This window comes from Eurytemora carolleeae, unplaced genomic scaffold, assembly GCF_000591075.1.
Source record: "Eurytemora carolleeae unplaced genomic scaffold, Eaff_2.0 scaffold90, whole genome shotgun sequence".
In the NCBI taxonomy this organism is placed as follows: Eukaryota; Metazoa; Arthropoda; class Copepoda; order Calanoida; family Temoridae; genus Eurytemora; species Eurytemora carolleeae.
In genome coordinates, this window is record NW_019396120.1 from 62,436 (window position 1) to 86,704 (window position 24,269).

General features: G+C 32.1%; 2 protein-coding genes and 1 long non-coding RNA gene across 3 annotated transcripts in view; all 3 read right to left on the reverse strand.

Annotated features, from left to right (window-relative positions):
* Window positions 1–1,804: 1,804 nt before the first annotated feature.
* On the reverse strand, window positions 1,805–11,272 carry LOC111695521 (glyoxalase domain-containing protein 4). The gene is made up of 11 exons (XM_023464889.1): window positions 11,231–11,272; window positions 10,716–10,764; window positions 9,173–9,258; window positions 6,365–6,507; window positions 5,848–5,938; window positions 5,285–5,347; window positions 4,574–4,589; window positions 4,269–4,363; window positions 3,817–3,868; window positions 2,901–3,152; window positions 1,805–2,148 (listed from the first exon to the last, which is right to left on the reverse strand). Exons 1-10 carry the CDS (start codon window positions 11,270–11,272, stop codon window positions 3,025–3,027), a joined length of 765 nt encoding a protein of 254 aa, XP_023320657.1. The 3' UTR covers window positions 1,805–2,148; window positions 2,901–3,024.
* Window positions 11,273–11,615: 343 nt separating this feature from the next.
* LOC111695533 (uncharacterized) lies at window positions 11,616–14,570 on the reverse strand. Its single transcript, XR_002763890.1, has 3 exons — window positions 14,493–14,570; window positions 13,814–13,981; window positions 11,616–13,260 (listed from the first exon to the last, which is right to left on the reverse strand). It is a non-coding gene; the product is annotated as an uncharacterized LOC111695533 (long non-coding RNA).
* A 517-nt stretch (window positions 14,571–15,087) lies between these two features.
* LOC111695532 (uncharacterized) overlaps window positions 15,088–24,269 on the reverse strand; it is a 15,679-nt gene continuing 6,497 nt past the window's right edge. The window contains exons 9-21 of the mRNA XM_023464898.1: window positions 22,723–22,771; window positions 22,314–22,382; window positions 21,440–21,522; window positions 20,639–20,732; window positions 20,355–20,417; window positions 19,412–19,461; window positions 18,941–18,969; window positions 18,403–18,475; window positions 17,158–17,209; window positions 16,641–16,739; window positions 16,430–16,495; window positions 15,694–15,795; window positions 15,088–15,255 (exon numbers count right to left, since the gene is read on the reverse strand). Of these exons, the coding sequence (XP_023320666.1) occupies window positions 15,091–15,255; window positions 15,694–15,795; window positions 16,430–16,495; window positions 16,641–16,739; window positions 17,158–17,209; window positions 18,403–18,475; window positions 18,941–18,969; window positions 19,412–19,461; window positions 20,355–20,417; window positions 20,639–20,732; window positions 21,440–21,522; window positions 22,314–22,382; window positions 22,723–22,771 (994 nt within the window). The 3' untranslated portion in view covers window positions 15,088–15,090. The remainder of the gene's footprint in view (window positions 15,256–15,693; window positions 15,796–16,429; window positions 16,496–16,640; window positions 16,740–17,157; window positions 17,210–18,402; window positions 18,476–18,940; window positions 18,970–19,411; window positions 19,462–20,354; window positions 20,418–20,638; window positions 20,733–21,439; window positions 21,523–22,313; window positions 22,383–22,722; window positions 22,772–24,269) is intronic.

Below are 24,269 nucleotides of genomic sequence, written 5' to 3' on the forward strand. Positions count from 1 at the left end.
CTATTAGTCGTGTACTCCAATTGTACACAATGGAACCTGCTGTGGAAAATATTGCAAATTCTAGCCTTTTATAATCTCTGCACTGTACTGTCTTATCTCTGGGTTCAATCCCGACTAGAATTTGTAAATTTGACTCAACATTTGACCAAATATTAGGTTTTGGCATCAAAATAAAAAATGTGAATAAACAAACAGATAAATGTGAACAAAAACATCTAAAATAAAAACTTTTTATATGTACTGTAGAAGTAATTTAAAGTGATTTTCCAATTACAACGGTTCTGTTAAAAGCTTTGCCCTAACAAGAATAAATAAAATATAATTATTTAATTCTAGAATATTGGTTTATTCAATTGAGGGTTCTTTATAGAACATCTTGGAGGTTATTTATTCCCCACGGAATTAATAGAAAAAATTGCGAGAAACTTTGAGTCAAAAATCTACGATATCTTCCACATTATTGAACGGATAACAGGTTAAAGGGGACAGTTGTGTAAGTTGAGGGAAACTTCTAGTTACAACGATTGTTCTTGAAAGGATTAACAGATCTGTAGATTAATAGATCTGTAGAAATAGTCCAGAAGTAAATAATCTAGTGCTAAGGATCCGGATCCAAATGTTAAAAAAAGAAATGAAAACTTCAGAAAGATATTAAGCTCATATTTTAATTGTCACCGTCTACTATTGAGAATATTAATCTTTTTTATAGAACATTAGTATTATTATAAATAATAAAACAGAACCCTTCATTTGTTAGAATAGGGGTCGACACTCTCGGCAATAATAAAGTTTGTAAATATAAATAAGAAAATTTTTTTAAAATTCGTTAATTTCCAAAACTTATGAAATATTCTATTATTATGCGTAGAAAGAAAGAAGTGTAATAACAAAATTTTTTTTTTTTTAATATTGTTATTCCCCGGTTTTTGTTTAAATATCATAACAATAAATTTGTTTATTACACTTTCCTCCAACGCATATAAAGACTATATCACATTCCTAGAGGATTTTTTAATTCTTATTTCTTATTTTATATTTATTCATCAATCTCGAGGACCTCAAGTGCAATAATTAATATTCATGTGTTGGATCCGGATCCATTTTTTTTACAAGACTGATTCAGATTAAAATGATATGGATTCTGAACATTGAATGGTACAATACTAAATTTATACAGTGAAACCCTTAATAACGAATACATCGAAAGAATTCATCAAATGTCGTATTCTTCACTTTCTGATAATGGAATGTTGCAGATATTTAGTTTTTTAATTAAATGATTATATGGAACTCTTTAAAACTGTTCCCGCATATTCATGGCTATTTATTTATTTTCGCAAATACTGAAATTTACGTAATATAGTATAAAACTCATTGAAAAATTGTCAAGACGACATTTGATAAATTCTTCCGATGTATTCGTTATTAAGGGTTTCACTGTAGGTTACCTCGGAAATATTCCCTGCAGGGATAATATTTTTCACTTAAAATTCCGCAAGACTGAAATCTTCATTTTCTGCCATATTAACATTAGAACTCCGATCGTTGACTCACTTTCAGACTTTTTCAGTCATTCACTGGAGAGTGAAGATGTTTATGTTTAGAATAATTACAAATGTGAAGTCCACATTGCTTCACTACCCTAGCTAGTATTATTTATGTACCATATGTACAGTGTCCATGAAGATATAAGAAGTAGGCCTAGCTAATACACTGTACAGTAGTTGTCTCCAGGTTAACTGAAGGTATCCTGGTTTCTGAATTCTGCATTGTACCGCAGTATCAAATATTTTACATTGAAATCTAGAAAAATTAAATTTTTATCATTTAATAACAATAATTATTTTACCCCTAGGATCAAAATTCCAACCAACCCCCTCAACCCAATTCAAATTTTTTTACAAAATATATAAAACTGCTTGTTTATCATTAAATCACATAACTTTTTTTAATCACAGTTCGGTAATCAAGTTTACAAATTTGACTTGCTGTTTGGTGCAGTATGGTCTATAAATAGAGTTATAATATTTAAGCCTGGACACTAGACTTCTCTGCTCAAAGAATAATTTCCCAAGACGTCCAAACAAATTATAAAAGAATAATTTTACAAGACGTCCAAACAAATTATTAAACAATATTTTTACAAGACTTCCAACCAAATTATTAAAAAATAATTTTATAAGACGTCCAAACAAATTATAAAAGAATAATTTTGCAAGACGTCCAAACAAATTATAAAAGAATAATTTTACAAGACGTCCAAACAAATAATAGAATAATTTTACAAGACGTCCAAACAAATTATAAAAGAATAATTTTACAAGACGTCCAAACAAATTATAAAAGAATAATCTTACAAGACGTCCAAATAAATTATTAAAGAATAATTTTACAAGACGTCCAAACAAATTATAAAAGAATGATTTTACAAGACGTCCAAACAAATTATAAAAGAAAAGTTTTATAAGACGTCCAAACAAATTATAAAAGAATAATTTTAGAAGACGTTCAAACAAATTATAAGAGAAGACGTCCAAACAAATTTTAAAAGAATAATTTTACAAGACGTCCGAACAAATTATAAAATCATAATTTTAGAAGACGCCCAAACAAATTTTAAAAGAATAATTTTACAAGACGTCTATACAAATTATAAAATAATAATTTAATAAGAGAAGACGTCCAAACAAATTTTAAAAGAATAATTTTACAAAACGTCCGAACAAATTATAAAATCATAATTTTAGAAGACGCCCGAACAAATTTTAAAATAATAATTTTAGAAGACGTCTATACAAATTACAAAATAATAATTTTAAAAGACGTCCAAACAAATTATCAAAGAATAATTTAATAAGAAGTCCAAAAAAATTATAAAAGAATAATTTCTTTTAACTCACATTTGTGTTGTTTATGGACAAGAAAAAATGTAATAACGATGAAAATATTTTAAAATTAATTCAACAACATTTTCTTTTTGTACGTCTAGTAATATTAGACTTTGAAATAGTGTATCTGAGTCTTCTATTCTGAAAGCTTTGTTCGTCCTTTCTTGTTGAACCACTCGTCACTCTTATCCTCGTCCATGGCCTTGATGAGTAACTCGTCCCCAAGAGGGTCAAACTGAGACAGATCTTTAAACCCCTCATCACCTGATATCAGCAATATACATAAATATATGACTGTCCGATCCGTCTGCTCGTGTCCAATAAACGTCAAAACGGCTGGAAAGATCGGGTCCAAACATTGTAATGGAAAATTTCATGACCAAAAGGAAAGTTTATGGTCCGTCAAAATTGAAAAGCTTTGACCGAAAAAAATGTCAATATTTATTATTTTTGAAAATGTAACAATGTAAACAAAAATCGCGAAAATTTGAGAAGGATTCAAAATGGTGATTTATCTGCCTCAATGTTTCGTTTCTATCCAATAAACGCTAAAATGGCTGAACCAATCAAGCCCGTTGTGGTCGGATATTTTAATTTCATGAAGGTATCAAACTTTTATCAATTTTATCAGAAAAAAATCCAGCTGAATCGAGAAAAACAAGCAGATGCTGGAGACTGGAAAACGATTATCTATGCACCCAAACAAGATGCAAAACAATCGTAAATCAATTTCTTTATTTATTTCCCCCTCTGTCAATGAAACTGACAACAAATTTAAACTAAAAAACCTAAAACATGTTCTTATCTAAGAAATATTGTGCGCTGTACAACACGTTATAAAACATGTTATGTACATATATTAACTATGCGATAAGAAATGTTGCAAAATATTGAAATAAATATTTGAATATTAGAAAACAATATTTACCAACAAAACAGATTTCTTGACCGTCAGGATCAGCCAGAATAACAACCTGAACCTATACACGGACTATGTTAATATTTTAATTCTTAATGAAATTTAATTTAGCTGAATCTTATCAGATCGTCATAGTTGATCTTATTCCTACTTCAAATCAGACACGATAAAACGAATTTTACTGATAAGGGACCGAATTTAATTAATTTTAGCTGAGTCGCTGAACCACCTACCGCCGATTCAAATTCTGAATCACCGATATTAAAGTTAAAAATTCAAGATTATGTAAATCTGTGATTCAGAATTTGAACAGGTGGTAGGTAGATCAGCGATCTCTTGAATTCATGAAATTCAGTCCCAGAACCGATCTTAAATAAATCCAAATATTAAAAAATAATTTTAAGAAAATTAATGAAAATAAAATAGAATAATAAAAAAATAAAACATTAAATTATTTGTACCTGGGCCTTTCCCGGAGTGTCTAGAGTTATGTAGGGAGTTAGTATAGTCCCACCAGCCTCCTGTACCTTAGCCTCCAGACCTTGCAGCTCACCACCTTAAATAATAATTATTCATCTTTACAACCATTCATGATTAGGTGGCTCCTGGATAATAATCTTGAACAACCATTCCTGGTTAGGTGGCCCCTGAAAATTAATCTTTAATAACCATTCCTGGTTAGGTGGCTCCTGAATAATAATCTTTAACAACCATTCCTCCATCCCTGGTTAGGTAGGTCCTATATATCATTCTTTAACGACCATACCCTGGTTAGGTAGGCCCTAAATACCATTCTTAAACAATCACCAATATTTGGCTGGGTCATGAATATCATGCTTGGTTGGGTGGGTTATGAGAGATATTTTTATGCAACTATAAGATATTAGAAACCAGTTGGATGGGTCCTGAAAACACGTTCTTGACATTTGGAGTTTTTTCTTCTACGTTCTTCACGTTTCTACGCAAACATAGATAGTTTAGCCTGGTTGGATCCCTTTACTAACCTGGTTTAGAACTAGTTTAGTCTAGTTGGATCCCTTTACTAACCTGTTTTAGAACTAGTTTAGCCTGGTTGGATCCCTTTACTAACCTGTTTTAGAACTAGTTTAGCCTGGTTGAATCCCTTTACTAACCTGGTTTAGAACTAGTTTAGTCTGTTTGGATCCCTTTACTGACCTGTTTTAGAACTAGTTCAGCCTGGTTGGATCCCTTTACTAACCTGTTTTAGAACTAGTTTAGCCTGGTTGGATCCCTTTACTAACCTGTTTTAGAACTAGTTTAGCCTGGTTGGATCCCTTTACTAACCTGGTTCAGTTTTAGTTTAGCCTGGTTGGATTCCTTTACTAACCTGGTTTAGAACTAGTTTAGTCTGTTTGGATCCCTTTACTGACCTGTTTTAGAACTAGTTCAGCCTGGTTGGATCCCTTTACTAACCTGTTTTAGAACTAGTTTAGCCTGGTTGGATCCCTTTACTAACCTGTTTTAGAACTAGTTTAGCCTGGTTGGATCCAAATTGAAGAGTTTTCTCTCGCTCCTTTTCCTACAATAAGAAATGTGTTTAATCTGGAAAATGTTGTCAAAATCAAAGTCTTAAATGGATAAATCTTGAAGCAAAATTTCCTGAAAATATAAAGGGTGTCCCACCAATTTAAGTTTCGATTAAGATAGGCTTTTTACAACTATGATTATTGAAAACATAGAACTGATGTTAGGTCATGGAATTATGAAATAAAAAAATGTGATGTTACTAGATGATTAGCTTCTTTTTCTTGTGATTATTTTATCCTTTGAATGCCTTTCAAACTGCAAAGCTTTTTCATCATACATAAAAATACGTGAATTGGGGATTTTTCTGTTTACTTGGTGCATTTCCAAAAATATATCAGCTTAATTCGCCTTTCCATAAGTTATTTCCCTCATAGGCAGTCAACTGAGTTACCAAACAAATTTGTGTCTGATTAGTATAGCTATCTTGACATTTCTTGGATACAAAATAACACACAAGCCGATTATATATTCAGATAATGGTCTTACTCTTACCTGAACAACTTGCATACCAAGAAGATCCTTCCAGTAGAGTACACTCTTCTCTATATTAGATACAGAGATACCAACACTCAGTACAGGATCCCTGTACAGTACATAGTTCATACAGAACAAAGTTCATACAGTACATAGTGCATACGGTACATAGTGCATACGGTACATAGTGCATACAGTATATAGTTCATACAGTGCATAGTCCATACAGTAAACAGTTCATCCAATATACATACAGTACATTGTTTATTCAGTATACAAACAGCATACAGTTCATACATTAAACATACAGTATACATACAGGTCATAGTTCGGTGTAAATCAAGTTGAGTTCATACAGTACACAATTCAAAATTATGAAATCAAATAAAACCAAACCAAACCAAACCAAACCAAACCAAACCATATAAAATAAAATCAAAAAGCTAGAGAAGGTCCTGCAGCTTAATAGCTAGTGGTGCGCCAAAAAAAAGGGTCAACTTGTCTTAGTTTATAATGATATCATCTAATCACTTACCTATTAACAGGCTGAGGCTGATCCACGAGGATGAATTTATATCCCGAAGGTGAGAGGATAGAGGACACTCCGTCCTTCTCCGTTACCGGTAGAGAGGCTGCTCTAGCTCGGGATAAAACCTCGCTGGATTGGATTGTTATTCCCTGGGTGAAAGTAAGATGGGTGGGGAAAATATAACAACCAAAAATTATAACGACAAAAAAACTGACATTAATATAAGAGACCAAAAATATAACCAACCAAAAATGTAACCATTTTCGACCTAAATATTTCTTTTTTTGACCAAAAAATTTACATTTTTGACCAAAAATATAACTATTTATTTTAACAAAAGAATAACTTTTTTTGACCATTTTTTAGCCAAATTTTCGACCAAAAATGTAACCATTTTTTATTAAAAATATAGCGACCAAAAATATAACCATATTTGACCAAAAGTAGGTTTTATCTGCCAGTCAATATAAGCAGACTTTACATGTATACTTGTTGGATCCTTCTCATTCATACTCTCTTACAGGTATGTATTATATACCTATGCCCACTCTTATCCACTAAAGTGAGTCTAAGAGGAAAGGAATGTGTTGAGATAGATACTTGACACTGATTCTTCGTAAATAGCGAAGTTTCTTATATTAACAAGAACATTTTCTGTTTATTGTTAGAGCATTTTATGACTTATTTGATAAAATTCAGAGGAATCGCATTTACGCATTAATGAAATTCTCATCATTAGAAACGCGCTTAAGGGTAAAGTTTCAAGTTAAAAAATGTTAATATTTTTGGTTAAAAAACAGTTATATTTTTAGTTGAGAAATGATTATATTTTTGGATAAAAAATTGCTGTATTTTTGGTTAAAATGGTTATATTTTTGGTTAAAAAAGTACTATATTCTTATTTCAGAAAATAGTTATAAAAAAAGTTTATATTTCCGGTTTAAAAATGGTTATATTTACGGTTTAAAAATGGTTATATTTAATGATAAAAATGGTTATATTTTCAGTAAAAAAATAGTCATATTTTTGGTAAAAATGTTTTATTTTTAAGAAAAGGTTTTATTTTTGGCTAAGAAATGGTTTTATTTTTGGCTAAAAAATGGTTATATTTTTGGCTAAAAATGGTTATATTTTTGGCTAAAAAAAGGTTTTATTTTTGGCTAAGAAATGGTTATATTTTTGGCTAAGGTTATATTTTTGGCTAAAAAATGGTTATATTTTTGGCTAAAAATGGTTATATTTTTGGCTAAAAATGGTTATATTTTTGGCTAAAAATTGGCTAAAAATTGTTATATTTTTGGCTAAAAATGGTTATATTTTTGGCTAAAAAATGGTTATATTTTTGGCTAAAAAACGGTTATACTTTTTGTTACAAAATTGGTTATATTTTTGACTAAAAATAGTAACAATTTTGGATAAAAATGGATATATTTTGTGTTAAATAATGGTTATATTTTTGGTAAAAATGGTTATATTTTGGTAAAAAACGGTTATATTTTGGAAAAAAAAGGTTATACTTTTGGTCAGTTATATTTTGTTTGGTTATATTTCTAATGGTTATATTATAGATAGTTACATTTTTGTTCAAAACATGGTTATATTTTGAATAGTTATATTTTTGGTGGTTTTATTACTAGTAACTAGTTATATTTTCCCCGCCCATCGAAAATAATCCAGATAATTTAAAGATCTTCGAAAGATCAGTTAACGATCAAAAGAAAATCACTAATAGAACAAAAGAAGATCAATAGACCTTCAGATTATTAGAAGATTTATCAAAGATCAATATATGTTCAATACAAGTTCAATAAAAGATCAATGGAAGGTCAATAAGAAGTTAATAGAAGATCAATAAATGATTAAGATTAATAGTAAACACAAGATTTAGTAAAACAGTTAAAGTTGAGCCAGAGCTGAAAACTTTAGAATGGGATATCCTTAATCCCGATCGGTTTATCAATATGGAGATTAATAACAAGAGGAGAACAAGCATTATTTAATCTCGAGATTAAGAAAAAGAGTGGATTAAGCCTTAATCCCGATATCCCACCATTCTACAGTTCCCAGCTCAAGATCAATAGAAAAATCAAGATTTAGTAGAACAGTTAAAGTTGAACCAAGATCATTAAAAAAATCAAGATTTAGTATATCACTTAAAATTAACCCAAGAACAAAAGATGAACCAAGATCAAGAACAATAGTGAAGACAAAAATTAATAAAACTATTAAAGATGAGCCAAGATCAATAGAAAAATCAAGATTAAGTAAAACAGTTAAAGTTGAGCTAAGATCAATAAAAAAATCAAGATTTAGTATATCACTTAAAATTAACCCAAGAACAAAAGTTGAGANTAGATAGATTGGATACAACAGCTACCACCCCCACCTTCATACATATCAACTTCATCTACATCATTCCTCCCTTCTGTTTTCTTCCCCCCAATTTAACCAACCAAACCAATATAATCTTTTTTGCCATTCCGGCAAAACACAATAAACTATGATCTACACTTAGAGACATATGATAAAATTTCTAAAATAACTGAGCCAGCGATTTAAAAACTTCGGCTCGAGTCGTAATTCTTTAAACCCGACTTTAAGACCCAACTCTGACGACAGCGTGTGTCACATGATTGACAGCTGCAAGATCTTAGGCTCGACTTAAGAATAGAATATTATACCGTTTTTTAGAACTCAACTATGAGGAAAAAAAGATGCAACTTGAAGAGCTTGAATCCGAAAGCTCTTGTCTTGTATAAGGCCCAACGACAGCTTATACCCGAGCCGTATTTTTTAAATTTAAAGTAATAATACCTGGAAATCGTTTCCAAGCTTGTAGCTGTTAATGTTGTAATTGTATGTTAACTCAAGTACAAAATGTGAATCCTCTGGTCCATAACCTAGTTAATTAAAAAAACAACATAATACTGTCACCAGTGTTTGAGATCGATACAAATTGAAAAAAATGGATCCGGATACAAGTCCGGAACCGGATCCAGGCCATGGACATTTATTCAATGTATACTGATTTTTGAACAGAGGAAAAAATTTCGAATAATTTTTACTTTTTAAAAAAAATTTTCTCACTTATTTTTTGGAATAACTTTATGAAGACAAGGCAATTTTTGTTAACCTTTCATTTTTCAACAGTTCAGATTTTGGTTTTGAAAGGAAAAGATTTATTTGTAGTTTTTGGTTGATATTTTGCCTTGGATCCGGATCCGTTGATCCCCATTTTATTGTGTATCCGGATCCAGAAAGCTAAAATGTTACGGATCCAATGGATCCAGATTCCGGATCAATCACTGCTTGACACAAACTCGATTTTTGTTCATTATTCAGTATACACTATAAAGAGCTAACCAAAAACAATGGAATAGGAGGACGACATTGTAACAATACTTAAGTGTATTAAATGTTGTTACAAAACAAAGAAAATAGTTTTACTAAAATCAAATCAAATCAGGGTCAGGGTCAGTGCACAATTGCTGTGTATCATTTATCATCGAGTCTTCCTATTTTAGAGTTTTCTGGTTATCACTGTATCTTTACAACCCAAATTTTGTAAACCTTCGATATTTTAAACTACAATTGAGTTAAATCAGTTTTAGTTTAAAATTATCAAATAGGTTGCAAAGATATATGGAATAGAAAATTAAAGGTTTTGGCAGGTGTTCCAATCCTATTTTAAAAACCTTAGTTTATGGGCAAAATCAATACTTTCATTATGAATATACATTACAATGTTCACCTTTGTACAGTTTCCAAAGTAACAACGCAAAATAATTTACTCATTTAATAGTTCGAAATTAAAATAGGGTGTTGGACGTAGGCTTTTCTAATGCATGATAAAAATTTTTCAAATTTCAATCTGAACTAGCTCGAAGAAAATTTTAAACTTTTATAATGTTTTAGTGAATCATAATAAATTAAACAATTTACATATTTAATCCATGAAAAAACAACTGATCTCTAATTTTCCCAGAGCCGGAAATTCTTGATTCGTGGATATCTAGATCCAGCATTGATCTTGATCTTGCGTAAATCTACAGATTATTTAATCTTAATCCTTATTTGATGTATCCCGTAAAGTGCGGAAAATGAACATCCAATCAGAAGCTAACTATTTTTGCGTTCAACCAATGAAAGTAGGGTTATTCAAAACCAAGAGATCAAGCAGATTCTCTGTCTCTGTGGATATCGAGATCAAGCAGTCGGGATTACGAGTATCCAACCAAAAGATCTCAGCTCTGAGCTCAGAGCAGAGAATCTTTATGATTAATGTTTTAAAATGAAAAAATTAAGCTCCTTGTCACCTAAATCCAACAGCTGTGCAAATCAAATTTTCTATAATTACCTATCATTGTTTTTGACCAGCGACCATCATAGGGCCCGTTACAGGCAGCCTAGAAAACAATAAATTATTATTTAACTTAGAGTTTAATTAATATTTACATCTAATTTCAGATCTTCTAAATAGAAGATTGTTAATTGTTTTTTTTTCAGACTGTAACACAAAAAGCGTTGTTGATTGCACTGCTAGAATCCATTTATTTTTGATGCAGATCCTGATCCTGGATCCCCACAGGAAAAAAAAAATTAATCCGGATTCGGATCCAGGATTGGATACACACATTTCTTTAAAATTTCCTGATTTTTTTACCAGTATCAGAATTTTCAGTTTATTTAGTTTAGATTTGGGCTTTAAGAGTAAAAGATTTTTGTTTGCACTCTCTGGTCGACATTTTGCCCCTTGGATCCGGAACCGTGAATTAGCATATTTTTGCGGATCCGGATCAAGGAAGCCAAAATATTTCGGATTCAACGGATCCGGATCCTAAAACATGCTTAATTGTATGTTAAATTATTTACCTCGCATCCTTTCTCAAACTCTTCATGTCTTAGAACCTTCATCCCTGCTCAACCGAGTAGAAATTTAAATCAAGAACATAAAGATAAATGATCAAATCAATTCTTAAGTTTCAAGAATCTGATTATATGAATAGCAGGTTGTTACTTTACGAATTTCTTCTGCAGATAAAACAAAAATGATTTTAAAAATCAAACAATTTTCAAGCTAAAGAACGACGATATTACATCTACAGTTCTTTAAAAGCTAAACTTTTATGTTACAAAACATAAGTTAATTTACGACAGGGTTCCCTAAAATATTTTTATAAAAATCCACTGCTTCACGCCGTTTCCCGATTTTGAAAACCCAATGTAAAGCCCGAACGTTAGTTGCCATGGTGTCTGAAAAAAAAAACATATTAAAACAAAAAAAAATTGATTTACCGAAAACATTTTAGAGACATCTTCCTGACGATAAAAGACGTCGTTTGACGATTTATTTTAAATTGGCGTCTAAAGAACATCTATAAATGTTGATACAAAGTGTAAAAGTAAATGCCCCATGCACTAAGGGACTCTAACGAGTTCTTATAGCCTAAGATAATGACCAGGACTCCAATATGAGCCTAAAGCCAGAATTCCATGAGAACTTTTTGCTAGGACTCAAATGAGAGCTAATGACCAAGACTCCAATTAGAACTACTGGCCAGGACTCCTAAGAGATATAATGACCATGACTCCAATGAGAACTGCTGGTCAAAACTCGAACGGAAGCTAATGGCCACGACTTCAATGAGAGAGCTATTAACCAGGACTTCAATGAGAGCTAATGACCATGTCTCCAATGAGAGCTAATAACTAGGACTCAAATGAGAGCCAATGGCCATGACTCCAATGAGAACCACTGGCCACGGCTCCTTATAGATCTAATGGCCATGACCCAAATGAGAACTAACTGGTCACAACTCAAAAGAGAGCTCATGGACAAGAGTCAAATGAGAGATAATGACCATGACTCTATCGAGAGCTAATGACCAGGACTCCAATGAGAACTAATAACCAGGATTCAAATGAGAGCGAATAGTCAATTATGCAAATAAAAATCTGAGCAACCATTTAAGTAAAAAATAGAGCTAAAAGGTTACTAGACATTTATCTAAAATCGCATCTCAAATATTACGGATGAGGAGTGAAGTGGGAGAAGATTTAAGTAAAGACTGAAGATACCTTCTGTGATGAAAAACAATCCAAAAGAAGAGGAGTGATGAATTATAAAATAAAAGGAATGAATGGATCACAGCTTTGTCCTAGAATACAATATCTTGACTCTCCTTCACCCTCAGTAACTGCCCCATGATTCTATATATTTCGTGGGACAATTTTTTGGGTCAAGTGAAGACAATTAGATATATTTAATCGTATCCATGTAGAATAGTGTCGAATTTAGGAAGCATGAAAATCTATAAAAATTATTTTCCTTCTAGAAAAACACATTTCTATTCTATATAATCCCCCCGATTATATACTAGGATGTCAGCTGGATCAGAAAATTATCTGCAAAGATGAAAGGAATTAGATTTGTTAATGAAAAGTATTTAAACATCAATATATAAGGCAGCTTTGAAGTTAAACGTTAGTACTAACAAGATAACAAGCAAGGAACGTAAAACTATTGATGTAATAGGAGGAGAGACAAAAAGAATGATGACCCAATGTGCTTGAAGATGGCAGACGGGTTTGATGATGATTGACTACTGAAAATCATAAAAATGATGGCAGAAGAAACATGATGGCGAAAGGAAACTGATGGCGGAAGGAAAATTGTGTTGAAAGGAAGATGTTGGCGTAAGGAGAATGTTGGCGTAGGAAAATGATGTCGGAAGGAAAATGATGGCGGAAGGAAAATGATGGCGGAAGGAAGATGTGGCGGAAGGAGGATGATGGCGGAAGGAAGATGATGGCGTAAGGAAAGGATAGTTAAAGGAATACGAATCCGAACTAATTAATCTTCTTCTTCTTCCTCATAGGCTCAGTCAGAAGCAAAGATTGTCCTATAAATAATAAGTTGAAGAACAACCGTTTTCATTTGTTGTTGTTGTTTTAAAAAATAAAGGTAAGTAGTGTGTGAGTGAGTGAGTGAGTGAGTGAGTGAGTGAGTGAATGAGTGAGTGAGTGAGTGAGTGAGTGAGTGAGTGAGTGAGTGAGTGAAATTTCTCTATGAATGAATAGGATTTTGAGCTGATTAAAGGGACTGTAAGCGTTCAAATGTCCCTCCGATGCAGAACAGTACACCATGAAACCTTTATCTGATAAACTTTAAGGAAGATATTGACTTTTTTAAATATGCTTAAAGCTTAAAATTTTTTAATTGTGATATTAGAAATAATTAGTTTTCAAAAATTATAAACATTGATTTTTAATTCATACTTGATTAGACAAAGCTATAAGGGGTTCCGTTGTGAAACAAAAATGTCATCTTTGCATGGATTGTCACTTAAAATTACGCTTACAGTCCCTTTAAGACTAAAACAATATTGGTTAAAAAATTTGAAATTGATTCTAATAAAAAAATTCATTATATTAAATGAAGAAATATATTTGAACCTGGTTGGACTCTGATGCTTGAATGAAGCAGACTCTGACCCGGAGCTATTGACCCAGTAGGGGTCAGGGTCACAGTGCTCCCACCCAGTGCAGAACCATTACTCAGAGTCATAGAGGTCGGAGCCAGGGTCACGCCAGACATCGTCTTTAGTATACCTCCACCAACAACTAAATATTGGTCAAATCAAATCATACTTAACAGGTATATCCCGGGGCATCCTTAATTGGACGTTATTAATAGTCTTTAGTTCTGTCCACCCAACACTTAGCCAAATCACGTTCTCAGAACGTTAGGCCACATAAACGTTAATTGACGTTACAGTAACGTATATCTAGACGAACCCAACTTACCCATGAAAAAATACAGAGTTCTTACAGGTACTTTCGTCCACTCCAAAAAATGCATAACTTCATTTAAATATTTTTTTGTAGATTATTTACTAGCAAAAAAAATCAAGAAAAATATTTTTTAAAGAAGCATATTATTAACAAAAACATTACAAACAATTAAAAGTTGTAATGCACATTCCGTGGAATAGTAATAAAAAAAATTAACATTAAATCAAATGAAAGATTTTTACATTACAAAGTTTTTAAAAATGATTTCTCTTAAATAAAATATCAATTTATCCTTCTCATAATTAAAAGAATTAAAATTAAAAATTAACAAGGTTCTTACGATTTATTTGGCCGATTGAATCGCTGGTATCACTGCTTGAATCCTCGTATATTACATCCTAAACAAAAACTCGAGATGACCTTACAACAAAATTTATAGATCGTGTCAGTTTCGTCAGTTTAAACATGAACTTTGAGTCAAACATGGTGCAAGTTGGTCCAATGAGGGGAGGGGGGGGGGGCNCAGTCCAGTCCAGTCCAGTCCAGTCCAGTCCAGTCCAGTCCAGTCCAGTCCAGTCCAGTCCAGTCCAGTCCAGTCCAGTCCAGTCCAGTCCAGTCCAGTCCAGTCCAGTCCAGTCCAGTCCAGTCCAGTCCAGTCCAGTCCAGTCTAGTCCAGTCCAGTCCAGTCCAGTCATTTTACCAACAGTGTAGTTTAGCATAGTACAAATTACAAACGTTACAGTTCATTTCTGTTATCCGGGCCACTACTAGTAAAATGAGTACGGTACCGTACAATACAGTCAAATATATAAAGAAGAGTCAGTACAGTACAACACAATAAACAGTAAACCCTCAACTAAAATTTATGGTGTGTACTACAGTGATTTGCAGTACTCTGACAAAATATCTGGTGGGGTTTAGTGGAGAGTAAACACAGTTCAATACAGTAAAGCCAGTATAAAGTACAGTAAGTACAATATAAAGTACAGTACAGTGTAGTTTACCTGAGTCGTAATATCTATATCGGAGCTAAGAATACTATCACTCCTGAGCAAAGAGCTCCCAAAAGTAGTTTTTGCTTTCTCCATAGCACGTATCTGCGCCTACACCATCATTATATTGGATACAAAACATCAATCAACATTTATAGCATTTAGCATAAAGCAATATTAAATAATTAATCATCATCTTTCATTAAAACAGACAATTTTAGCATTACAAATGTAGTCTTTAAATCACTAGGAATACAAAGAGGACATTGAGAGACCGTTACTTAAGCCACATGAGCAATAAAATATTCAAAAAATTAGCTTCAAGGAAAAAATATGATTTCGGAAAAAATTCACAGATCAGGTTTTCATTTTAAACACCATTACAAGAGATATTTAGTAACATGCTTATTGTTTCCCCTCCCCTCCCCTATGAGCAAGAATAATTTCTCTATGAATGAATAGGATTTTGAGCTGATTAAAGGGACTGTAAGCGTTCAAATGTCCCTCCGATGCAGAACAGTACACCATGAAACCTTTACCTTCCCCTACCTCCAGCTCCGCGTTTTGAGTTTTTAGATCTGAGATCTCTGATTGATGTTTCGATATTTTCTGCTGCATCTGAGATATATAATCCCCGGTCTTCTTTAACACCTATAAGAAAAGATAAGATAAGATCTTCTTTAACACCTATAAGAAAAGAAAAGATAAGATAAGATAAGATAAGATAAGATAAGATAAGATAAGATAAGATAAGATAAGATAAGATAAGATAAGACAAGACAAGATAAGAAGATAAAGGAGGATCTGAAACCCCCCCCCCCATCTTGTATTTTAAGAGATTTTAGCTTTCACTCATTTATCAGAAGTATAAATCAGCAATGCACATTGCACACTGCACGTGCATAATGAAAAAATAAAAAAATTGCGCGTTTTAAAGTTTTTACCATATTCTTTACAAAGGAACTGAACACCTGCCTTCAATACTAATCCTTTTATCTTTGCAACCTGATGTTATAGAACTTGGATAGTTTAAACTATTTAATATGTTAGATCACATAGTTAAAGTTTGAAATATTAAATGTGTTCACCGTCAGGTTGCGAAGATTTTATTAGAAGTAATCCTTTCACGGGGATGAAACATGAGTCTTAAATTTTTTAGCTGGTTAAATTCTTCCAAAACATCATTAAATGTCCAAAAAAAGACTTTCTTTTAAAATGGCCTACACATGAGAAATGGGGGTTGTCTCAACCCTTAACATTGGTATATTCTTAGAGCTTTGTATACCTGGGCTCTGGAAGTTTTATCCCCTCTTAAGGTTGGAATACAGTCCTGTAAACCTCGAAAACTGTCCTAAATACAGAACAATTCAATCTTTGTGGCTCTATTTAAACGATGAAAATTAAAACCTCAGTCAACAATTTTGTAAAACATGGTTTCACAGTGTGACGTGTTTAATAGAAATAAAACATCGAAACATTATCTTAAAAGAACTTACCTTTATACTGTCTCTGCGCTTTCTCTCCATAGCGTTGTGTAACGCCCTTTTACTGTCGGACATACCCCCAGACCCGGAATCATTGTTCATCTCCCCGTCCTAATTAAAAGGAAAAGGTCAATTCAGTTAGACTTTTTTCCTGAAAAAAAAACTACACCCCCCCCCCCCATCTCTATATTTCAATGGCAAAGTTGAGAAGTTAATCTTCTATATAATAAAGCTCTTCGCTCATTTATATATTTTTATATGTATGTATACATATATATATGTTAGCTATATCTGGCCAAACGGCTGGACCAATTTCGCTGATTTTTTTTAGTGATCCCATGAGTACCCCGGCTATAAAAATTTAGGATTTTTTGTTTATAAAAAAAGATTTTTTTTATTTTTTTAAAAATCGATTTTTTTCTTTAAAATTTCTCGGGCAACGCCGGACACTTTAATTAGTTAACAATAAATCATCAAAACTTATCATTTGAATTTGAATTGTTAGTTTACATAAAAATCGGTTACTCACATCTTCAACATCGATCTCTCTCTCGTCATCCGACATTTTCCAGTCTAATGATCTGAAAATATAAATATGTAGCAGGTACAAGAATATCTGTACATATATGTGTACATGTGTACACTGTACATGATGAGATCACAGGGCTCTAATAAATGAATCTGGTAACAAACTAAAAAATAAGATTTTCGACATTTCTTCGTAGAGAGAGAGAGGAGTAATCCTCAGACAAAGGAACTAAGCTTTTGCCACAAACTTAATTTTTTTCGTTTATTTTTCGAACCTGTTGGTGTAAACCTTAGATATTTCAAGCTTAGATTATTTGATCTAACAAAATTCATAGTTTGAAATATAGAAAGTTAACAACATTGGGTTGCAAAGATAATCCTGGGTTAGAAAATTAAAGTTTGTGGCAAAAACTAAGCATCTTCTAATTTCTTTAAAAAATATTATGTTTAATTTATTGCACAGCCAACTGGTTAGCGTTAACTCTCTAACAACTATTTACGTCCAGATATCTATACTCCTTGAACGAGGTCTCTTTAGCACCAGATTTCTAAAACAACATATATTTAATTATTTTACAATTTTATCAATATTCAATTTAACTTTGAAATGAATAAAAAGTAATACAGAATCAAAATTATAGTTCTACTTTTATAACGATAATCCAAGTCCTGTAAAACAATGGATCCAGATCCTGGATCCGGCCTCAAAAACAATGGATTCGGATCCTGGATCCGTTTTCTAACAGTAGATTCGGATCCTGGATCCGTCCTGTAAAACAATGGATCCGAAACCTAGATCCGTTCTGTAAAACAAAGGATTCAGATCCCAGATCCGTCCTCTAAAACAATGGATCCGGATCCATGAATATTTTTTTAAAAAGTTTTTCTAACTTCTTTTACCACAAGGAAATTTCCAAAATTTTCTTTATTTGCTTTTGTTTCCTTTTCTGCAGAAACCTGATTTACCATTCATTGATGAAGATAGGGCATACGGATATCTCATTGGTTGAGAATAAACATATGTGTTTTGAAAGCAAGAAGTTTTCCCAATGGTTTGGTTGACAATTTGCTGATACAATAGATCCGGAAACCTGATGGTGGAAAACTTTGATATTTGATCATTTGATGTAACAGAAGGCCAACGACATTACGTTGCAAAATACTAGTATTCGAATCAGTTCTATTAAACCGATGACAAATATGCCCTATTCCTCGCAACGTAACCAGTCCTACCTTGAAATTGAACCTCTTGTAGCAGAGTGTACAGAAGAAGAACGGATTCTCAGAAACTCGCGCATTATCCTCGGTCACCCAAGTTGCTACAAAAATAATAAGAATAATAATAACACAGCAATAACAACAGTAGTAAAAACGAAATCGTCAGCAAAAACAAAAAAATAAAAAAAACATTAACAATAACAATAACAATAACAATAACAATAACAATAACAATAACAATAACAATTTGTAACAATAACAATTTGTAACAATTTGTAACAATAACAATAACAATAACAATAGCAATAGCAATAGCAATAACAATAACAATAACAACAATAACAACAATAACAACAACAAGAACAACAATAATGATAACAATAGCAACAACACTAACAACAATAACAACAACAACAACAACAACAACAACAATAATAATAACAATAACAACAGTAATAACAACAACTATAATACCAACAATACTGATAACAAAAACAGTAACAACAACAATAATAATAATACTACATGAGTCCCACTAGTTTATAAATAGATATATTTAAGGTTACCTGTATCTGTCTGGCAAACCATACAATGTCTGAAAAAAATTTGATGATTTTTTAAAATTTTGAATTATGTGTAGACGAAAATAAAAATTTAAAAAGAGGACCAGAGACCGAATTTAATGAATTGGAGAGGTCACTGAACTGCCTACCATCGGTTTAAATCCTAAATCACCCATAAATCTACATTTTTGAATCGGTGATTCAAGATTTGAACCAGCAGCGGAGGGTAGTTAAGTGATCTAGCTTTTACTTAATTCGGTCCCAGGAACATTTGCAATATACATTTTGTTTAAATATTAAAGTTCAAAATTTCCCGTCTAAGACGATATATTTAAAGCTTAAAGTTCAGCCGGTAAAATAATGTTGGATTATAAAAAATATTATGAAATTGAGCTTGGGTGAGGAAGAAAAAGTGTGGCCCCTGGGCCCTGAGGATATAAATGATAAATGGCATTCAAGTATAATTAATTTTACCTACTCATCTGAATACCGAGCGACCTTACAAGCGGATAACTGTTGACGTTCTGAACAAACGAAACTAATTAATTTAAAATTTCGGACAAATCATTTATTTTGTATACATATATTTGTAAAAAAAAATTCAAGGGAATAAATAAGAATGAAATGTCATCCTGAAGGTTTCAATACTCTTTCTTACAACTTTTGAATCAAAAAATTATTTATTCAACCCCCCCCCCCAAAAAAAAGAAATTCAAAATAAAACCTTTTAAAACCTTTTTAAACATCAATAATACTAATAAATAAAATTAGAACTCACTTATTACCCTTACCGACAATTGTTTTCATCAAAAAGACATAAAGTTAAAAGCAAGGAGTGCTGAGGACTCTTAACATTTCAAATATTGTGAAGAAAAAAATATAACAGCTTAAAGAAAATTGATATCGATGAAATCTTAGAATACCGGAGAAACCAAATGATTTGAAGCACCAACGCTCGATATTTTAAAGATTCATCACACAAAGGGTTGCGCAGAAAAATAGGACTTCAGAGCCCGAAACTTAAGACAGGGTATCTTGGTGAAACCCAGTATCGGAAACTGGTTTTCACTCGAATTTGTTACGACAATTTTGTAGATTTCAATAATCTTTGAGGAAATATTATTTCCTATGGTTAGTTTTATTTTCTATTTCTTGATGTAAATCAACACAAATATACAGAACCCAAACTCTGGTAGTTTTGTCCAACGATACTATTTTAAATTTCCGTCCCAGAGAATACTGGTAAATTGCAAATTAAAACATGTTTTTCTTTACCAAACCATTCCTTTCATTTCGTTAAAACTATATTTAATGCAGAAAAAACAAATACGATTAATATATTTATGAGTTTTAGGTCGTCATTAATCTTATCTTTTTTGGGTAAACTTGAAAAAATCCCAAAAATGTTGTCTCTTACCTGTGGATCCTCAGGCCCAACCAGGCGAACATCATTGAATACAAGGAGGTGCTCGTGATTACCCTGATCAATAATTCAGCTTATCAGTGGAAGTAGATAAATTAAGCATTTTATCAAATAATCATTTGATCAAATAATCATTTGATCAAACTATCATTTGAGTCAATTAATTCATAAATAATCCACTATATCCAATAGACATCATTTAATCCGTTGATTAATATATCAATCAATCAATCAATCAATCAATCAATAATGAAAAATAAACTAAGGCCGTCGTGTACCTGATGTGTGTATAGGTATGGATATCCAACCCTGAGTTCAAGATCAGCCAAGGTAGTGCTCTCCATTACTCCTTTCCTCAATGGACCGATTCCTCTGAAGGAGACAAATAAAATTAAGTCCATTTTTTCAATTATCCCCAAAACCCCCTCCACGGTTTCAGAAGGGGGGGGGGGGTGATTTTCATCAACGTGGTATTATACTGCAAGAATTTCCCATCTTTTGGTATTTTCAACTAAAATCTTTTATTTTCCCCGATTTAGCAAGAAAAAAAGTTTGATGAGGGGCGGGAAAATGTTTCAAGAAAATACATACCTCCTTTGACTAATTCTAAAACTATTTTTTCTCAAAGGAAATGGTTGAAATTTTGTGAAAATAATAACACAATTTGAAGGGGGATTTTTTCACACGATAAGATAAGGAGTAAGCATTTAGAATGGAGTATTTAATTTTTAACAATTCCGTTATATATACTTTAGAGCAACAAGGTTTAAATGTTACACGAGCATGCATTTTAAGTAATAAAAATAAAGAAATGCTTATTTATTATTCACTTTTCAATGTTGTTGAAATAATGTCCATCCTCTTAGAATTTGTTAGATTTCAAATTTACTCTTTATTTTCATATTTTTCAATTTAATTTATTTAAAATATCTTATTGTCAATTCTTTAATATAAAATCAACTATTTTAGTAACTATTGAATTTTCTGACAGACGACAGATCTTTATCTCCCAGTCTAGTCAGCAAAAATGTTCTAGAATTTTCAATAAAAAAATCACGGAATTTCAAAAATTGTCATACCTATCTGCTTTGGACACCCAGTCTCGAATAACTTGGCTGTAGTCAATATTTGTGGGGTGTCTTCTATCGATATAAAAGCATCCCTAAATAGTAAATAATCAAATACATCATTATCCTCACAGGTTGATACATTTAAGAAGACCTAAAACTTTGAAATGTTGAAGATTTGAAGGCAAAGTTCCTATAATGGTCTTTATTGGGTCCCCCTGTATTAGCTGAATGAAATGTTAATTTTAACAACTTCCTATTTGAAGGGTTTGACCCGTTAACTTTAAACTTTTAGGGTCAATCGTTAAAAAGGGATAATGTTAACCCCCCTAACTCTTAAATCCAACCATTAGGTCACGTGATCAGTTCCATCTATCTATCATAGGCCCCAATAAACAAATATATAACAGACAATCACACATTTTGTTCACATTTTACCGCTATACAATTATAATCTGCTGAGAGCTGAAAACTTTAGAATGATGGATATCGAAATCAATGCTTGATCTCCTCTTTTTCTTAATCTCGAGATTAAATAATGCTTGTTCTCCTCTTGTTATTAATCTCCAGATCAATTAACCGATCGGGATTAAGGATATCATATTCTAAAGTTTTCAGCTCAGGTTATCTATATCGTGCGATAGATTAGGATTAAATCTGGGCCGAGCACTTAGCTGTTAAAGTTTAACAACCAATCAATCAATCAATAAACCAACCGTTGCCATTAAAAGCTTTAAATTTGATACCGTTTACCAACCATTAATTAAAATAATTTGACGAGAAAAAGACCTGGATTTCTAAGGAATGATCACAGACTGACCATTATTATTATCATAAATAATTATTACAACTATTATTATAATTCTAACAAGTTAACAACACTTACATTTATATAAATGAATCCGCTCTTATAAACATCTCCAGCTCTAAGGGCCAGCTTCCGTAGAGTATCAACCTAAAACAAAATAAAAATAGAATTTTAAATTTGTTATAAAGATTTTTTTATTCCTGTCTATTTAAAGCTGAAAAACGCCGATTACTGATTAAATAAATAAATAAATAAAATGGTCAACCATCATCCCTTGGGAGTCAGGGTTAAGCCCTCATCTAACCGCACCACCATATTGGTTGGCAGGGCGTCACTGGTCCATGTTTCAAAGAAACAAAGTGTGAAGGGCCAGGCAAGAGTCAAGTTAATAAGTTAGAATTGAAATAAGTTATAACGGGAGTTAATTTCAAATAAAATCACAAAGCACTATAGAGGGACGCGTGAAGCACACTAAATTTTTGTTCACCTGTTGTTTACCAACAATATTGTTGTCGACTGAACAAGAGATCATATCCCTGTTATACGAATTCAACTTTTTCAAACATTTATTCAAAACAAAACCAAGATAGTTACAAGCTTCATGTATCAAAAAATTAGAGAGAAGAGCTTTTAATTGGAATAGTTTAGCTTTCAACGATTGAACTCGGTGTATTGGCACCGTTTGCCATAAAGGGGGGAAGCGACTTAGCGCTGAAGAATTTTTTCAGAAACAAAAATTTTCCGCCCTTTAAGAGACTGCAAGTGTAATTTTTTAGTGGCCTCCATGCAATTACCGAATCACTATGGTACCCTTGAAACCTTTATCTGATTAATAATGAAGAAAAAATAGTCGTTTTTTGGAATAATAAGTGTTTAATTCTGATGATTTCAAAATGTTTTCCTCCAGTAAAAATGCGCAAGTACTTTTTGTAGAGAAACCACAATTGAAAAACACTATTTTTCGAAATTATAAACATTGACGTCTAATTTATTCTTGACCAAACACAGCTTAAGGTACCGTTGTGAATCGGCAATTGGCATTTTTGCATGGAGGGTCACTTGAAATAACGCTTACAGTCCCTTTAAGTTGAAAACACATTAAATGAGTTCATGGTTTCTTTGAAACGGATTTTCTGTGTAACCCGTACAGATCGTGATATGCACTTTATTATCTAAAAACATCAAACCTGATATTCACAAGATGAAAGCTAGATGATTTTACAATTTTATACTTTAGAAACTGATGTCCCAAAACTGGTCTTAAGATGTTTTGTCGATCATTAGATCGATCGGCATTTTTATTAACGGATAAAATTGAGATTTCTTAACATTTTCGAAATGGAAAACATATTTGTCAAGGATACCCCACCCCGTCCCCCAGTGTTGGAGGCGTAGTTAAGGGGGGACTATTGGGGCTAAGTCTACCCCCCCTGGACCAGTGATTTCTATGAATTTCAGGGGGTTTTCAGGCACCAACAGGTGCTGAGCCCCCATGGAAAGAAAACAAAATTACCCCTAGACAAATTCCTGACTAACGCCCCTGCCCCGTGTATTTGAAATTTAAAAATATATATTTTCTGCTACATCAGAAGATGTTAAAAGTAAAAACTTAATTCAGTGCAAATCTGAAATGGATTCAAAACTTACCAAACAAAAAATACAATCGCTTAAACAAGACAATTATCTATGGACTGCATATATATATAAAATATATAATCTTGAATTAAAACACACTTCACTTGGTTGTAAAATATAACTTAAATCCTCATTTAAACACAGTTTAAAACTAGCTTTCTAAAACCAATAATTAAAACAGCATTAAAAAACTGAATTTAGGTTTGAATTAAAACCTTTTTATGTAAATAATTCTAAACTCCAATTGGTAATAAGCATTTGTGTTTAATGAGCTAATTAATTGAGTATGCATAACATCAAATTTTTGTTCTTTTAGTATGTATTAATCATTTATCTATTTGATAAAGCTTTTATTAGTACATTGATAACAAGACTCTTAAAATTTGACTCCCCCCCCCC